The 15,687-nt window shown below is 41.1% G+C and overlaps 1 protein-coding gene across 2 annotated transcripts in view; it reads right to left on the minus strand.

Annotated features, from left to right (window-relative positions):
* The window catches only part of LOC141768774 (whirlin-like), a 111,015-nt gene that overhangs the window by 7,694 nt on the left and 87,634 nt on the right, over positions 1-15,687 (minus strand). For both annotated transcript variants that reach the window (XM_074637122.1, XM_074637123.1), the window contains exons 6-10: positions 12,256-12,441; positions 9,065-9,256; positions 4,584-4,658; positions 3,218-3,947; positions 1,926-2,098 (exon numbers count right to left, since the gene is read on the minus strand). In XM_074637122.1, the coding sequence (XP_074493223.1) occupies positions 1,926-2,098; positions 3,218-3,947; positions 4,584-4,658; positions 9,065-9,256; positions 12,256-12,441 (1,356 nt within the window). The remainder of the gene's footprint in view (positions 1-1,925; positions 2,099-3,217; positions 3,948-4,583; positions 4,659-9,064; positions 9,257-12,255; positions 12,442-15,687) is intronic.

Raw genomic sequence — 15,687 nt, forward strand, 5'->3', positions numbered from 1 at the left:
ATAAAAACATAGGCCTTGTTCCCACCTGGTGTTAACATGCGTCCTCAGTGATCCGATCACAAGTGGACAGCGTTAAGTACAGGTGTGAACACACTCAAGACGCATTGAAGACGCATTGAGATTGGATCTTTCAGACCACATTCAGAGGTGGTCTGGGCCATATATGACCACATTCTTTTAGCACTGTGTATGCGAATGCGTCCTGGGCCACATTAAGGACCGCCTACTCATATGATGTCCAGCTGGGCTCCGCGGGATCACCGCGCCCCTCAGGTGAATAAACAGGCAGACACGGGCGCTTGTCAGCCAGGAAACGGCCTCTGTGCTCTACTGTATGTAGACTGGGCCGCAAGGTGCATTATTATCATACTGTCGGAGATGTGTCGGTGTTTTTGTTCCGCTGTTTTGCGCGGAGCTGACACTCGACCGCCCACCTGTTCTCTGTCCTCCCCGGCTCTCTGGAGTAAAAAGTAGTAAAAAGGAGCTAGTATGATATATACTAAGTGGCTAATTATAAAATAAGGAGAAGGTGCACAGATGGGTGTAGAAGGTCAGGTGACTGGGAAAGGTAGCAACACTGGGGGGACATCTGGTGGGCAGGTGAGAAATGAGAGGGTAGAGGGGATTTTATTAATACAAGGAAGAGAGTCATTGATGCTGGAGAGGGAGAGTCTGAGGCTAAGAGGGTAAAATCCAACACCAGCTGTGTCTTGATGCATGCCAACTCTTCAGGAAAGCAGCAATTTGATCCTATTTGCTACCCGGATTAGCACCTTTGCCTGCATGGCGTATGCTACAGGTGTAAAATGATGACACACTTTTGCAAGACATCAGTGTTTATGCACTAAAATGATGATGTGCAGCAGAGAGAAGGAGAGAAGTGGCTGAGGGAGGAAAGAGTAGGAAGAAAGAGGCTAATCCACCACAAAAAAACACTGTATAATACAGTTGGACTGAATTACTCAGTCTGTGTCCCAACAACAAATACACACTAATTGTCATGTCATTGTCATAACCTGGTCATCTTATTATTACTATAATTCAATTAATATTATATTATATATATATTAATAATTATAACTTGCCAAAAATTATTTTCAAATTATGCAGAGTTCTATATTGTGGATAAACAGTGCTGGGTTCAGAAATGAGAGCACCCACACAGTGAGGCTTCTTACTTGCAGGTTTACTGTGCAATTGTTTGTGCATGAAATGTGGGGCCAAGTAACTTAAACATCTGTACCATGCATCTGTTTTATAATCTAAATTAATCGTTTTGAGTTTGTACCAACTTCTTCTCTTAATTTTTTATTGCAGCTTGCATGCTGTAATTGGATCAAGATTATCCCAGATATAATCACTCATGGAAACTCATTTGCATTGGAAGCAATTTTTTATTTTTTCTCAATTTGCTTTTTGTTCCAGTTCAATTTATTTTATAAATTCCCATTTTATTTTACATGACTGTAGTACTGTAGTACTGTAGTACTTTGGTGGCCAACAGGACAATTTAGGTTTCTAAATTACAACAGTAGACCCTGCTCTATTAAAAACTAAAAATCTTATTACAATTTGATAATGAATTGAATATATTTAAACTATTGTCAAATTCTTGACGTCTTTGTGTTACTTTGATGTGACTGATTTTCCACGACACAATCTTCTCTTTGTATGCAAATGAGTTGAGAGAGTGTACTTCATGTTTGTCTCTTCATCTGATCGTTTGATTGGATGAGTGGACTGAATGAAAGCAACAGAAGAAGTGTTCCAGAGAGCTGAAGTCACAAACTGATGAGTAATTGGGTTTACACAGTAAGACACATTGGGAGAAGACAATCTGAACTTGGTAAGAATAAACTACGAGCGACGGTGAATCTAATGACTAATTGTTGGAGTGGTTATTTATGACAGTGTGAAGCCCTCACTTGTCTCCTCCCTGGAGGAGCTCCATGGGTCCCTGGCTGTTCCAGATGGCCCTTCTGGTTCTTGCTGGGTCGAGGGCTGCCGTCCTTACTGAGGCCTCCTGCCTCGGCTATATCCACCCCGCTGTCCTCACTCAGAGTCTGGCCACTGTCTGACAGCTGGGACAGGGTGGCCCCTGGAAGAGACATTTTAATGTTAATATACATACAGCAGTTTAGTTTTATACAGTACAGTTTATTTTAGAGACAGGCATATCTCATGTCCCCTCTGAACATATATTTAATCACATTTCAATATGATTATGTCATATTGTAGTGTGATAATTTACATCGTGGACGGCATGGTGATACAGCGGTTAGCACTGCCGCCTCACAGCAAAAGGGTCGCAGGTTCAAACCCGGCTTGGGGTCCTTCTGTGTGGACTTTATATGTTCTCCCCGTGTTAGCTTGGGTTTTCCACTGTTTGAGGATCTGCTCTTGTGGCTGTTGATGATATTTATTGTTAAACCCGCAGTAGGCAGAATGTTTTCTCCTCATGACTCTGTTTTCAGGTTTTAAAAAAGACGGTTGACTTTGGCCAATCACAGGTCATTTCAGAGAAAGCGTTCCTATTGGCTGTTCATTCAACCGAGGCAGCTGTCAATCACTCGTGAATTCCGACCAAATGGTCAAACCAGGCAGCGCTGATCAAATATGAATCAATATTCTGTTACTGTAATGTCTATTTCTCTCCTCAGATGTTTTCAGAAACATCTTGTAGTGTACTGTTTAGCTCTCTATTTATCTCTCTATTTTATTTCCTATTGTATTTGTACTTATTTCATTCAAAACTTTATGTGATCTTACCATTCAACCTGTCACTGTGTAGTCTAACTAAATAACTAGAATGTTATATATATAAATTTATATATATATATATATATATGTATAGGCAGAATTTATTATGTGAGCATCCCACATGTTTTTAGGGCCTTTATTAGGGTCTAGACTTTAAATTCTAATATCTTTATAATTTTAGACTTTGAATATGTGACTTTTCTTTTGAGAATTTACACCAGCAGTAAATGAAGAACTCAGCAGCCAGATGGCTTTTTTATTTCATACCACCAGAGATATGTTACTTCATTTAATCACAATTAAGGCAATGTTGTTATGGGTATTGGTGACAAATTATAATTATGCCCAATAAATGTATTTAATGTTGAGGCATACATGAGATTTATTTATGCACAGAGAGACAACACACACAGTCACACACACACACACACACACACACAGACACAGACTTGTGTACCTCTTTGCTGTGGTCTGGAGTCTGCAGACAACCGGTTCATGTCTGTTATGATGAGTCTCTGGGTGAGGGCAGGTGAGCAGGGCCGGTCAGGACTACAAGGTGGAGCAGCAGGTGTTATGAGAGAGGGGCAGGGGGAGGGGCAGGGGGAGGGACGGGGCGAGGGACGGGGTGATGGATGAGGGGACGGCATGGGAGATGGCGCTTTGGAAGAGGACGCAGACTTTGACAAGTAAGAGGACTTCTCATAGGAGCTGGATCTGGAAGCGAGCTTGACAGATGCCTCTAGTTTCATAGAGTTGGAGGAGTCCCGATGTTGCAGGAAGCCTGGGCAGGTGTGGTGTCCTGAACTGGGCCGGCTGTGGTGGGCAGCGTGGTGGTGGAAGTGATGAGCAAAGTGGGGGTGGTTGTGGTGTTCAGAGTCAGTGTGTTGAAGGGAACTCTGGCAGGTGTGATGGAGCGCATTGAGGGAAGTGTGGTGGCTGGCACCAGTGCAGGTGTGGTGGGCCGAGGCTGGTGAAGGCTGGTGGTTGGTGGGGAGGGATTTGAGCGACTTGTGGAGGCAGTCCTGGAGGAGCCGGGTGGGGCCGGTGAAGAGCAGGCTGGAGCCGGGCTGCCCCCGCCGGGCTGGAGGCTTCCGGCTGACCTCCATCTCCTTGGATGGCCTGTTCTGAGCCTGAAGGGGGGCGGCCCTGAAGAATGGAGGAGATTCACCTGAAGCCTGCCTTTCATCCTGTCAATGAAAATAAGGCATTAGTATACATGAGTCCCAGATGAAGGGTGCAGCTCCTCTCTCTGAGCCTAATTGGCCAGTGAGCACAGTCCTGGAAGACACACGTAGGTCATTCTCATGTGAGAGGCACACAGAGAGGGCCGGTGAGAGACAGACGGGGCTGGACGTAAGGGGGAGGAAAATACAAATAAAATGAGAACCCTCAGTTAGCTAATGCAACCAGTTGGGCTAGCTACAGCTAACTAGCTAACCAACTACAAAGACAAACTGACAGACAGATAAACAGATTTATCGGTTTGCAGCTGCTCAGACTCAAGCGAGCATGAGTGCGCCTGCACAAACTTGGAGGATGACTTGCAGCTTCCACTAAAGTCATACCTCATATTCCCATTTTACCAATAACCTTTTTTTCACTTTGAAAATTAAGTTATTTGTCAAAAATAAAATTGGCAACCAGTGTGGCTAATCAACTGTGTCAGGAAATGACTCCAATAAATATGATATATCATAAAAATGTCAAAAAACACTGGAGGGGGGCTTTAAAGATGGACAAACATGGAAACCCATTTACAGACAACACAGTTATCCCTGCATATCTATCTTTTTATGGCAGATAACACAACGAATGACACATACCAGTGCAATGTTTTGTAAGGCATTAGTGTTTCCCTCCTGGTCTTTTTCTGTCCAGCCACCAACAGATCCGTCAGTCTGAAAGAAACAGTATGAAGCATTGTAGTACTGCAGGGCTAAATCTGTTAGAAAAACTTAGTATGGTTTACTTTAGCCTACTTAATAGCAGATGCCAGATGGATGGGATTTGCCCCACATGGTAACATAATGAGTCCAAGAAAGTTTAGAAAGAACAAAGTGATAAACAGTTTTTTTTTTCTGTAACAGCTGAATCATTTTGGGGCATGTGAGGCTGGAGGCTCTATCCTTTCCTTCCTACAGAGTAGTGGTTTCAAAAGTGGGCTTCAGGGAGCAGGAGTCCTTTAAGCAAGATGAGGAATATCATAATTTCACTATTTCATCCACTATAAATTAACCCCAAAAAAAGTCTTCAGTAAAGAAAACATAGCTCTGGAAATCTGTTTGGACCTTTACTGCTCTTCATTTCACAGAGCAATTTACTTAAAGGGGACATATCGTGCCCATTTTCAGGTTCATACTTGTATTCTGTGTTTCTACTAGAACATGTTTACATGCTTTAATGTTTAAAAAACACCTTTATTTTCCTCATACTGTCTGCTTGAATATACCTGTATTTACCCTCTGTCTGAAACGCTCCGTTTTAGTGCATTTCAATGGAATTGCAACAGAATTGCATTGCTAGGCAACAGCTTGGGTTCATGTTTACTTCCTGTCAGCTGATGTCATTCACATACACTGCAACAGGAAATAAACTGAGACACATTTAGAATGTTTACGTTTAAAACTTTGAAATGGTCTAAATATTGTAGATATGTGACATCACAAATGGACAGAAATCCTGACGGCTTGTTTCAAAAGCTCAGTTACTGAATACGGGCTGTGTGTATTTCTCTGTGGATTAAGCGTTGCGATACTTTCACAGTATTTATATAGCACTTAAACCTGCTTGATAATATAAAAGACATGAAAATGTCACGTTTTATAATATGGGACCTTGAAAGGTTCACTTTCAAATGGAAACGCCCACTCAGTCGTTTGCAAAAAAGCAGTGACGTAGGTTACAGCAGCAAGCTTATCAATAAGGTTATGAATAATGTGAACGCTAGCACTAGGTGACTCAACGCTGAAAAGGATAGTTGCGATTTTCTGATGTGGGGTTGTAAAATGGTAAATGGACTTGCATTTATATAGCGCCTTTCTAGCCTTCCGATCCACTCAAAGTGCTGTACACTACATGTCAGCATTCACACATTCATACACTGATGGCAGAGGCTGCCAAACAGGTGCCAAACTGATCTGATCTAATGATCCTACACACACACAGTATCTTGCCCAAGGACACTTCGACATGTGGACTGTAAGAGCAGGGGATCGAACTGCCGATCTTCCGATTAGTTGACAACCCCCTCCTGCCACAGCCGTTGTATGAGGTACTTATCCATAGTCAGTGTATTACCCACTGTAGATGGCGGTCGAAAGCTATATTTAGAATATTTTCACCGCTTTACTTCGCTGTGAGACAGCGCTTTCCGACGGGGAACTGGATCCGTTTTTTCGCTTTCTTCGAAGCAACCTGACTCATTTAACTTCACAGAACACAGGAGTTGCTGGTTCATTGCTGCCTCGATCGGTTTGTTTGTGTGTGACTTTCGGATCCAAACTAACGTGGCGTCTGCAGCAGTTCATTGCTTAGCTTCCGTGTCGGTATGGTACTCCTCTCTGCGTCTTCAAACTGTGAGCGTGCCGACTGCCTTCTGAGTTATTGTAGGTAATACACTGACTATGGATAAGGATATATACATGTATATGTAGCAACGTCATCATGCAGAATGTCAGGTCACATGAGAAAACGTTTTTTGAAGGGCTTGGGAAATTGCATTTTGACACTAAAGCATAAGTAAACCAAAATTTGAATGTTTGGATTTGAAAACTAAGGAACACCACTGGGAAGCTGCAGATTGATATCAAAACCTAAAACAAATGGATAATGGATTTTATTTCAACATTTAAAACCCTGCACTATAAACTATTATCCAGCAGGGTCATTTTGCCTGTCTTCTATCTATTTAGTTATCACTGACATAATAAGCTTTTAAGCTTTAGTATGAAGGGCTCTAACTCTTCATGCACATCTCCAAATACCCCTTCCTTCTTTCCTTGGCAGCTATTGGCTATTCTAAATGACTATTTTGCAGCCAATCTGCATAGAAATATCTATCTATGACAATAGTGTGTCACTTTATGGTGTTGCTACAATGAATCTTACTGTTTCTCACTGAGTGACTAAGTGACTGTCAATTAAATACAATTGGCTTTTTATCAGGGGTTGTAATTTCACAACCACAATAATGAACGTGTCAGCCCAGGCAATTACACAGAAATATGGTGTGCTGCGGCAAGCTTTTAATAGCACCACCAAACAACTAACCCTGACAAGACATATGCACCCAAAAAGCACCTGGCTCTGGGCACGGAGAGTTCGGTCAGGGAGTGGGTTGGAATCATGAAGCAGAGAGAAATAATCCATGCTATGTTCAAACTAAAACCAAACAGTGTTGTCCAATTAAGTTGCAGTGTTGTGTCTTCTAGGGGCCAGACTGCTGGAGGAAGTAGATCAGAAGCAGACTGTACCCTGGCACAATGAGGTCTCTGTGGATTGATGTAGGCCACAGTGAAACATCAATACTACATAGTCGCTGAACTGCCACAAAGACGAGCTGCTCTGTGTCAAAGACTGATGTCAGAAGGCTGAGACTGAGGGACAGGGGAAAAATGATATGTGCAGTCGCACACACACACGCACACACACACAGTTTCAGTGATCTATGTGGATCCTCTGAATAGATTTAAAATAATGCAGTGCAAGATAAGAGCGAGGCTGAAACATAATGAGAATAGAACAGAGTCACTGTGCTCATGTCATTCCCTATTCCTCAGTTATCCATCATGACCATGTATAAGACTGTCTGTTTTGATCATATGAACACCTACTGCAAATTATGTGGTGGAGAAAAATCAAAAAGGTATATAATAATAATCACAATGTTTCCTCAGACATTTTTGATACACTGGCATCTAGTATCAATATTTCTTTTAAAACATACGAGCTCTCTAAATTGATTTATCTGTACTAAGCCAGTCACTACCCTAAAAAAGTTTTATAAAAGTAAAATGTTTACTTATGAATATATACAGTATATTAATGAAAATGTGATTATCTTAAAGTGGGAATATCTGTAAAGGGGGAGACTTGTGGGTACCCATAGAACCAATTTCCATTTCCCTCACATATCTTGAGGTCAGAGGTCAAGGGATCCCTTTGAAAATGGCAATGCTAGTTTTTCCTATTGAAAAATAGGAAAAAATGTAGCGTAACTTTGGAACGTCATTTAGACTTCTTCCCGACAAGCTAGTATGACATGGTTGGTAGCAATGGCCGGGTACCAATCTAGCTTTAAAACTGAGCCCAATACAACCTAAGAATCGCAAGTTGCGTTAATGCGTTAAAGAAATTAGTGGCAATAAAACAAATTTGCGTTAACACGTTATTATCGCATTGACAGCCCTAATATATCCACTTTATTGATGTGTGGTGAGATCTGTCAGTACAGTAAAAGCCAAAATCTAGGCAGCGTTATTATACAAGAGTAGTTGCCCAATGAAAAATAACTTTATCTTCAGACAAACCAGTTTGACAGCAACGAATATTCAAATTCAACTCTTGAGACCAAAGTTTATCTTCCAAAAGTTATTATATCTTGTGTTTAAAAATCTATGGAAACGACTGCTCACACAGCAGGTCCTCACATTTCTGAAACGTCTGAGTACATTTTCAAGTGGCCGTTGTTTTTTGATATCTGGACAAAATATTCAACAACAACAATTTAAATAGTTAATTTCTTGCCTATCAAAATTGTATTTGGTGACACAGTAACAGTTGTAGGACAAAAATGATAATATACAGTATAACTGGTATTTGCAAAATGCATGCTGGGATACTTGTCTACACCAAACTCACAAGTCAGCTATCCCCAATAAAACAGGCTGAGCAAGAAAACTTCCAGGCATTTGGATTAAATGTGGACTTTGAATTGCAAAACAGATTGAGAAAGCCCTCATTTAACAACTTTGTTAATTTGTGAGTGAGTATTCAATGAGCAACTATTTTCACCAAATCATTTTACATCAGTATTTTTTGTTGTATGATTTTGTTATGCTTGCCAAAGCAGCTATGTAACATGAAGGTGCCACTGGTGGTCATTAGTGCAAAATAACCTTTACATAGTTTAAAATTCCAGTATGAGATTTGCTTTGTCAGTGCTTATTTTGCTCTATTATGACTTATTTATTATACATCATTGAATAAGGTCACGTTAAAGTGGCAAAATGGAGCACGGCAAGAAAATAGAAGGCTTATACCACACAATTGGATGGACAATTGGTATAGTAGATAAGTGATCTACCGTAGCAGGGATGGTGTGTCCTACATCATGGATCACGGGCGCCGAGTGGTTGCAGTGGCCCTGTGGATGCAGCACCCCCAGGCCTCCATGCCAGGCCTGGTGGGCCCCCCTCTCATGGTGCAACACTAGCCTGTCGTAGAACTCCAGGTCCTGGTGAGCCACCAGACTCCTCACATCAGACAACATGGACAACTGGAGGAAAAGGAGAAGAGAAAACAAATCTGAGAAAAGATGCATGCATGAGGGAAAGAGCAGAGAGTTGCTGGGGTCAGGCAAGGCTGTTTTAAAGTTACTATTTGTAGGATTAATATGTGATTACAGCATCTTTCAAATTATTCAAATCCTACACATTGTGCTCTAGGTTGAATAAACCCACACAATGTAATTTGCAAAGAGCAAGGTTAGTCTTGGGTCTTAAATGTAAGTAAACCAACTGAAAACTATGTCAACAGAAAAGAAGATGAACTTGTTTGCCATTTAAAGAAGAAAATATTTGCTTAACTAGAAGTGCACTCGGAGAGTGCAGACCTCCACCAAGGCAGGTTTTATGACTTCAGGACTTTTGGAGTTATCCTCCAAACGGACAAACCAACAAACCAACGCCGGTGAAAACATAACCTCCTTCCTAGGCCTTCAGCCTTGTTGGAGGTAATCAAGATTCTGACATGAAAAGGAATTACATTGCTGCATACTTTTCACCTCTTCTACAAAATACAAGGTTAAGAGTGAATTGGAAACCAAATAACTCTTTTACACAAAAAGAAAATGGATCATAATTTCCTTTTTAAAATTGCCAAATATTATACAGTAATCGTGATAAAGCCTTTCTTGTTGTTTTTTTGTACCAGTTGGTTACAATGGCCTCATCCCTGAAATCGTAAGTAATGCACCTTAGTTCTGAGGTTTAAAGATCTTGACTGAATTTCTTTCTTCCCTTAAGTTCTGTACAAACATATCTAATAAAAGGGAAAGTTAAGGTTCCATCTGGTTTAAACTGACTTGATTTCACAACTCTTTAATGAAGCCACATGGTTTGTTGCCTGGTCCTTTAGGAATTAGTGTTTCATGACCATAGGTGAGGGTCGGAACATAGATGGATAGAGCTTTGCCCTCCTTCTTCACCACAACGGTCCGGTACAACGCCTGCATCACTGGTGATGCCGCACCAAACCGGTTGTCCATCTCATGAACAAGAACTCAGACCTAGACTCCTTCGCTTGGTGCAGCAACTCACTCCCAATCCAGAGGGGGCAATCCACCATTTTCCCGCAAAGAAACCATAGCCTCAGATTTGGAGGTACTGACTTTCATCCTGTGCTTCACACTCAGCTGTAAACTGTCCCAGTGTGTGCTGGGGGTCATGGTTTGAAGAAGCCAACAGAACCACATCATCTGCAAAGAGCAGAAATACAATTCTGAGGTCTCCAAACTGGACACTCTCCTCCCATAAAACAGAATCTGTGACAAGAGACAACGCTGGCAGAGTCCAACACCCACAGAAACGTGCTTGACTTTGTGCCGAGTATATGGACACAGCTCTCACTTTGGTCATAGGACCGGATGGCTTGTACCAACAACCCCGGTACCCCATATTTCCCCAAGACTCTCCTCAGGAGATGGTCCACTCATCTGTTCCATGGACGGAATACGTATTGCTCGTCCTGGATCTGAGCCCTCTTTCGGCGACCTGGAATAAACTTTCCCGGGGAGGCTGAGCAGCTTGGAGCACACTCTCCGATCTCCTCTTTTAAAAATGGGAACCACCACCCCGATCTTCCCAATCTCCACGCAACACTGAAGAGGCGTGTAAGCCAAGACAACCCAACAATATCCAGAGCCTTCAACATCTCAGGGCGAATCTCATTCACCCCTGGTGCCTTGCCACTGAGGAGCTTTTCGACTACCGCAGTGACTTCTGCCAGGGATATGGATAAGTCTTCCACAGAGATTTCAAACTGTACCTCCTCCACAGAGGACGTGTTGGTCGGGTTCAGGAGTTCGTCAAAGTGCTTCAACCACCGCTCGACAATTTCCCCAGTCTGGGTCAGCAGTTCTCCCCCCCCTGCTGAACATTCCACACCTGGGTTTTGGTGACCGCCGCAGTCCTCCTGGGCAACCGCTACCCGTCTGCTGCTTTAGGAGACCCCTGGGTCAACCAAGTCTGAAGGGCCTCCTTCTTCAGCTTGACCAACCTAAAAACATGTTGTGAACATGGCCCACTCAGATTCCTTGTCCCAAACCTGCCCCGTGAATCGGATGCACAAAACAATCTTCTGCAGGTGGGAGTTGAAGACTTCACGGACAGGGGCTTCAGGAAGATGGTCCCCAGTTTCACCCAGGTCTGTCCCGCAGCCTCCCCGCCACCTGATCCAACTCACCACCAGGTGGTGATCATTTGACAGCTCTGCTGTGTCCAATATGGCCACAGATCTGATGATACGGTTACAAAATTGATCATCAATCTTTGGCCTAGGCCCTAGGCTCGAACTTGGTGTTTGTTATGACCAATCCACCAAGGAGTGTTTTCCACAACCTGGCAACCCATAATACCTTATACCTATCATAAGAATGAGTGGAAATACTTTAAGCAGAGAAGTACATTCATACATACAATTTGGAAATCCCCCGTTGCTGCATTTTGGGAAAAAATAGAGAGATTTGTGCCACTGGAAAAACACAACCTCTCCGCAAATACAATAAAAGAGTGGATGGCCTTAATGGCAGACATTGCCTCATATGAATGTATGTTAGCTAGGCTTAAAGGTGTTCATGTGAGTTTTTTTAAGCTCTGGAACCATTTCTTTCACATCTTTGATATTATTATGGAGGTTTCATGGTGATTTGTTTTGGACCCAGATCATCTAATTTAATGGCTGTAAATGAATAATGACTTTGAATTGATCTGATGTTTTCTTTTTAAATCAATAATAATATATCAATTAAATATTCTGATGATGATATAACTGATGTTTATTAACCATTAATAAAGCTATTCATTACAGCTTAAACCATTATTATGTATAGTTGGTCTTATTATCAGGCTATATATTCCCACATTCTGATACATTTAAGCTTGTTTTTACAATGTAACTTCTGAACATTATTTCACAAGCTCCAAACATATAGATCTTTTTTAGACCCCACACAGACCAGCTGTAGAGTCACCCAGCCGGTGCTGCAGGCTGCTGTACCTTTGCATGTGTGTTAAAGAGCTCAAACAGAGCCATGGTCAGTGGCTCCACTCCTATGTGTCCGTCCTGGTACTCCTGCAGGTAGTAGGCCATGGTCTGCCTCTCTGGCTCCGTCAGCAGCATGTAGGCCTGCTGCTCCAGAGACACCTGAGCTCCTGGCGGGCCTACGCCTCTGTATACTGCTGGCTGGACAAACAGATAGGTCGAAAGATCAGAAGAAAAATTAATGGGAAAGTGAGAAGAAAGAAAAAAATAAGGGTCACACACACATAGGATAAGAAGAGCTATCTAATTCTACAAGCCAAGTAGCATGCAGATAGAAAGTCTTCAGATGTGTGCCAACCTTCCGTCCCCCTTCAACTCATCCTGTGACTGAGCTCAGGGAAAAAGGCACCACTTCAAAGCTGCGGGGCAAGTCAGTAAGAACTTGCTTGCCTTTAGGACTCAATCATTGTTATCTTTCTAAGCTGCACGACTTGGAGACAGCTCTTCTCACTGTTGGTAGATTGAGTTTCAGCAAGGTTCCTTGGCTTTACGCCAACTGTGAAAACCTTTGTATGAAATAAATAGAATAAATAGGACCCTGCAAGAAAAGCTGCTGGGATTTTCCCTCCCACAAAGTTTTAGCTGTGAATGGAGCAAAACAAATAAACAGTTCATTAGATGGTGGAAATGGAATGTTTAAAAGCTTCTGCAAGATGCGCTTCAATGTTGAGACTTAAACAGTTCTGTGATGCTGAAGCTCAAGTCAAATATGGCAAAATAAATAAGACTGCAAAACACCATTAATGAGAAAGCTATTCTCTGTACTTAGGTTCAAATATATGCAGAAATGAAGGCTGTGATGCTTAGAGGCAACCCATGAGAGAGAGAGAGAGAGAGAGAGAGAGAGAGAGAGAGAGAGAGAGAGAGAGAGGACAGAAACAGAAACAAAATGAAGGCAATACAGGGATGAAGAGAAGCTTACTGTAGTTTGTTGGATTGAAAAGTCAATATTTTATAAGAATCCGTAGATTGAATTTGACCTTGAGCCTCCCTCTGTCAAGTTATAAGATTGGCTTTATGTGGACTGACACGATAAAAGAGGAAACAGATCACTTTTAAGCTCAGGGTTAGAGGGAATAAACACTTTGATGTCTCTGAGGGAGACCTACTATGATTGTATCTGATGGGAGGGGCCCGTAGCCGGGGACAAAATTGGATGAAGTCAAGTCGATCGACTAATGTAATTCCTCAAGACAACGAGGAGACAGTGTATCCAAATGCTTTTTGTTGAGGGCCATTGTGTCACCATTTACAGTTTTCCTCAATCGCTTTGGCTCATTATTCAAAACAGTCTTAACATTCTCTAAAATGCAATTGTCACAACTGTTTGATGGGACATCACAACTGTATTGCATGTTTGCAAAAAGCAGTAACTCACCCAGAACATTTCATTCATGCTTCAAAACCTCATTATTGGGTCAGTAAATTGGCCAGTGGCATCAAAATGAAAAGTTGTTTAGTCATCCTGTGAGCTGCACTGTTCAAAATGGTTAGACGTTTTTTTTTACCATGATAGTCAACCCTGGAAATATTTCTTTTGTACTAATCTCTGTATAGTTCTACTTTTTGTTGACTGACTACTAGTTTTTTTCTAGCTGAATGCTGTTGTGTATTGCACAGAGCTTTTTAGATTCCCATTTCAACAGTAGGTCAACGTTTACTGTAGAAAAGTCAATACTGTACAATACTGTAGTACACAGAAAAGGATATGCACATTTGTATACTGTAAATATATTTGTGTAGTAATATGTTACATGTATTATAAATAGAAAACTCACTTTTGATCTTTCATGTAAAGTCATAGAGAACTGAATATTTGCCACAAAATGACATCCATGCCAAAAAACAAACCCTTCAACAATGAAAAAAACTTACAGTAGCTCAGTAAAAAACAACAAACTGTACCTCCTCACAGTACGTAACACCATGTCATAGATATTTATGGAATATACATGTTTCAACACGGACATGTATGTCTGACAGATTTTGATAATTGAATGGATCATTTTGTATGTGATGGGTCAAACGACGAAGGAATGTTTAGAAGTTTTGAAGAGGACGACAGTTTCACTGAGATTCAACTCATCAGTTTTGATCAGCAAGACGTGTGTAAGTGGTTGTTGTGCATGTAGATGTGCAATTGTACTTAATATTTTGCACATATGCCAAAACATGTGCAATTTGCTTGAATGAATGAGAAATTCGAATCTGTTGTAAACAACAAATTGTTCAGAGATTTGAGCTCATTGTTCTGAAAAAAATAATTTGCATTCTGGAATTGAGTCAAAGCGAATGAGAAGAACTGTATTATAAAAATGTATGGGTGTAAAGAGCATGTACAGTATGATAAAACATTAAAGGTCCCATATCATGCTCATTTTCAGGTTCATACTTGTATTTTGTTTTTCTACTAGAACATGTTTACATGCTGTAATGTTAAAATAAAAACTTTATTTTCCTCATACTGTCTGCCTGAATATACCTGTATTTACCCTCTGTAAGAAACACTCTGTTTTAGCTCATTTCAACAAAATTGCGTTGCTAGGCAACAGTTTGTGTCCATGTTTACTTCCTGTCAGCTGATATTATTTACATATACTGCAACCGGAAATAAACTGGGACACATTAAGAATGTTTACGTTTAAAACCCGTTTAATGGTCTAAATATTGTATATTTGTGACATCACAAATGGACAGAAATCCTAACGGCTTGTTTCAAACGCACAATTTCTGAATACGGGCTGTGTGTATTTCTCTGTGGATTGAACGTTTCAATACTTTCACAGTATTTATATAGCACTTAAACCTGCTTTTAACTATAACAGACATGAAAATCTTACTTTTTACAATATGGGACCTTTAACTAAAGGAGGATAACCTGGAGAAATTCTACAATCTGTGGTCCAAATATTTCCAGTCTGTCTTCATCTTGTTTGATGTAATGTCTCCTTAGTAACCTTAATGAACGCAATTTTATCAACTGTATCAAGTTAGAATAACAGGTATGACATTCAAAGCTTCCGAGCATCTATCAGTCAATAGAAAGAGGTACAGGCACAGACTACTGGCTGCAACAAGTCCTCCAAACTAAAGGACACAATATGTTGTTTGTGATTACCTTTAAAGTCACATTGAAATGACAGTTAGAGAAGCTTTAGCTTCTGTACTGTGACAGTACTTAAGAGTGAAACGGAATATGCAGGCAACGTGTCATTTCAAGAGGGATTTGACCAAATCTTTCTGGGGTTTGAATGGTTTGCTAAAAAAGTGGCAGAGGCTTAGTATGGTAGACATTTACAAGACATGATGTATGATTTGTGCATTATCATGGTTTAGTATTTTGAGAGGCATCAGTTCTTCACACTTGACATGCTTTATGTGAGGAGG

The sequence above is a fragment of the Sebastes fasciatus genome, chromosome 6, assembly GCF_043250625.1.
Source record: "Sebastes fasciatus isolate fSebFas1 chromosome 6, fSebFas1.pri, whole genome shotgun sequence".
NCBI classification, from domain to species: Eukaryota; Metazoa; Chordata; class Actinopteri; order Perciformes; family Sebastidae; genus Sebastes; species Sebastes fasciatus.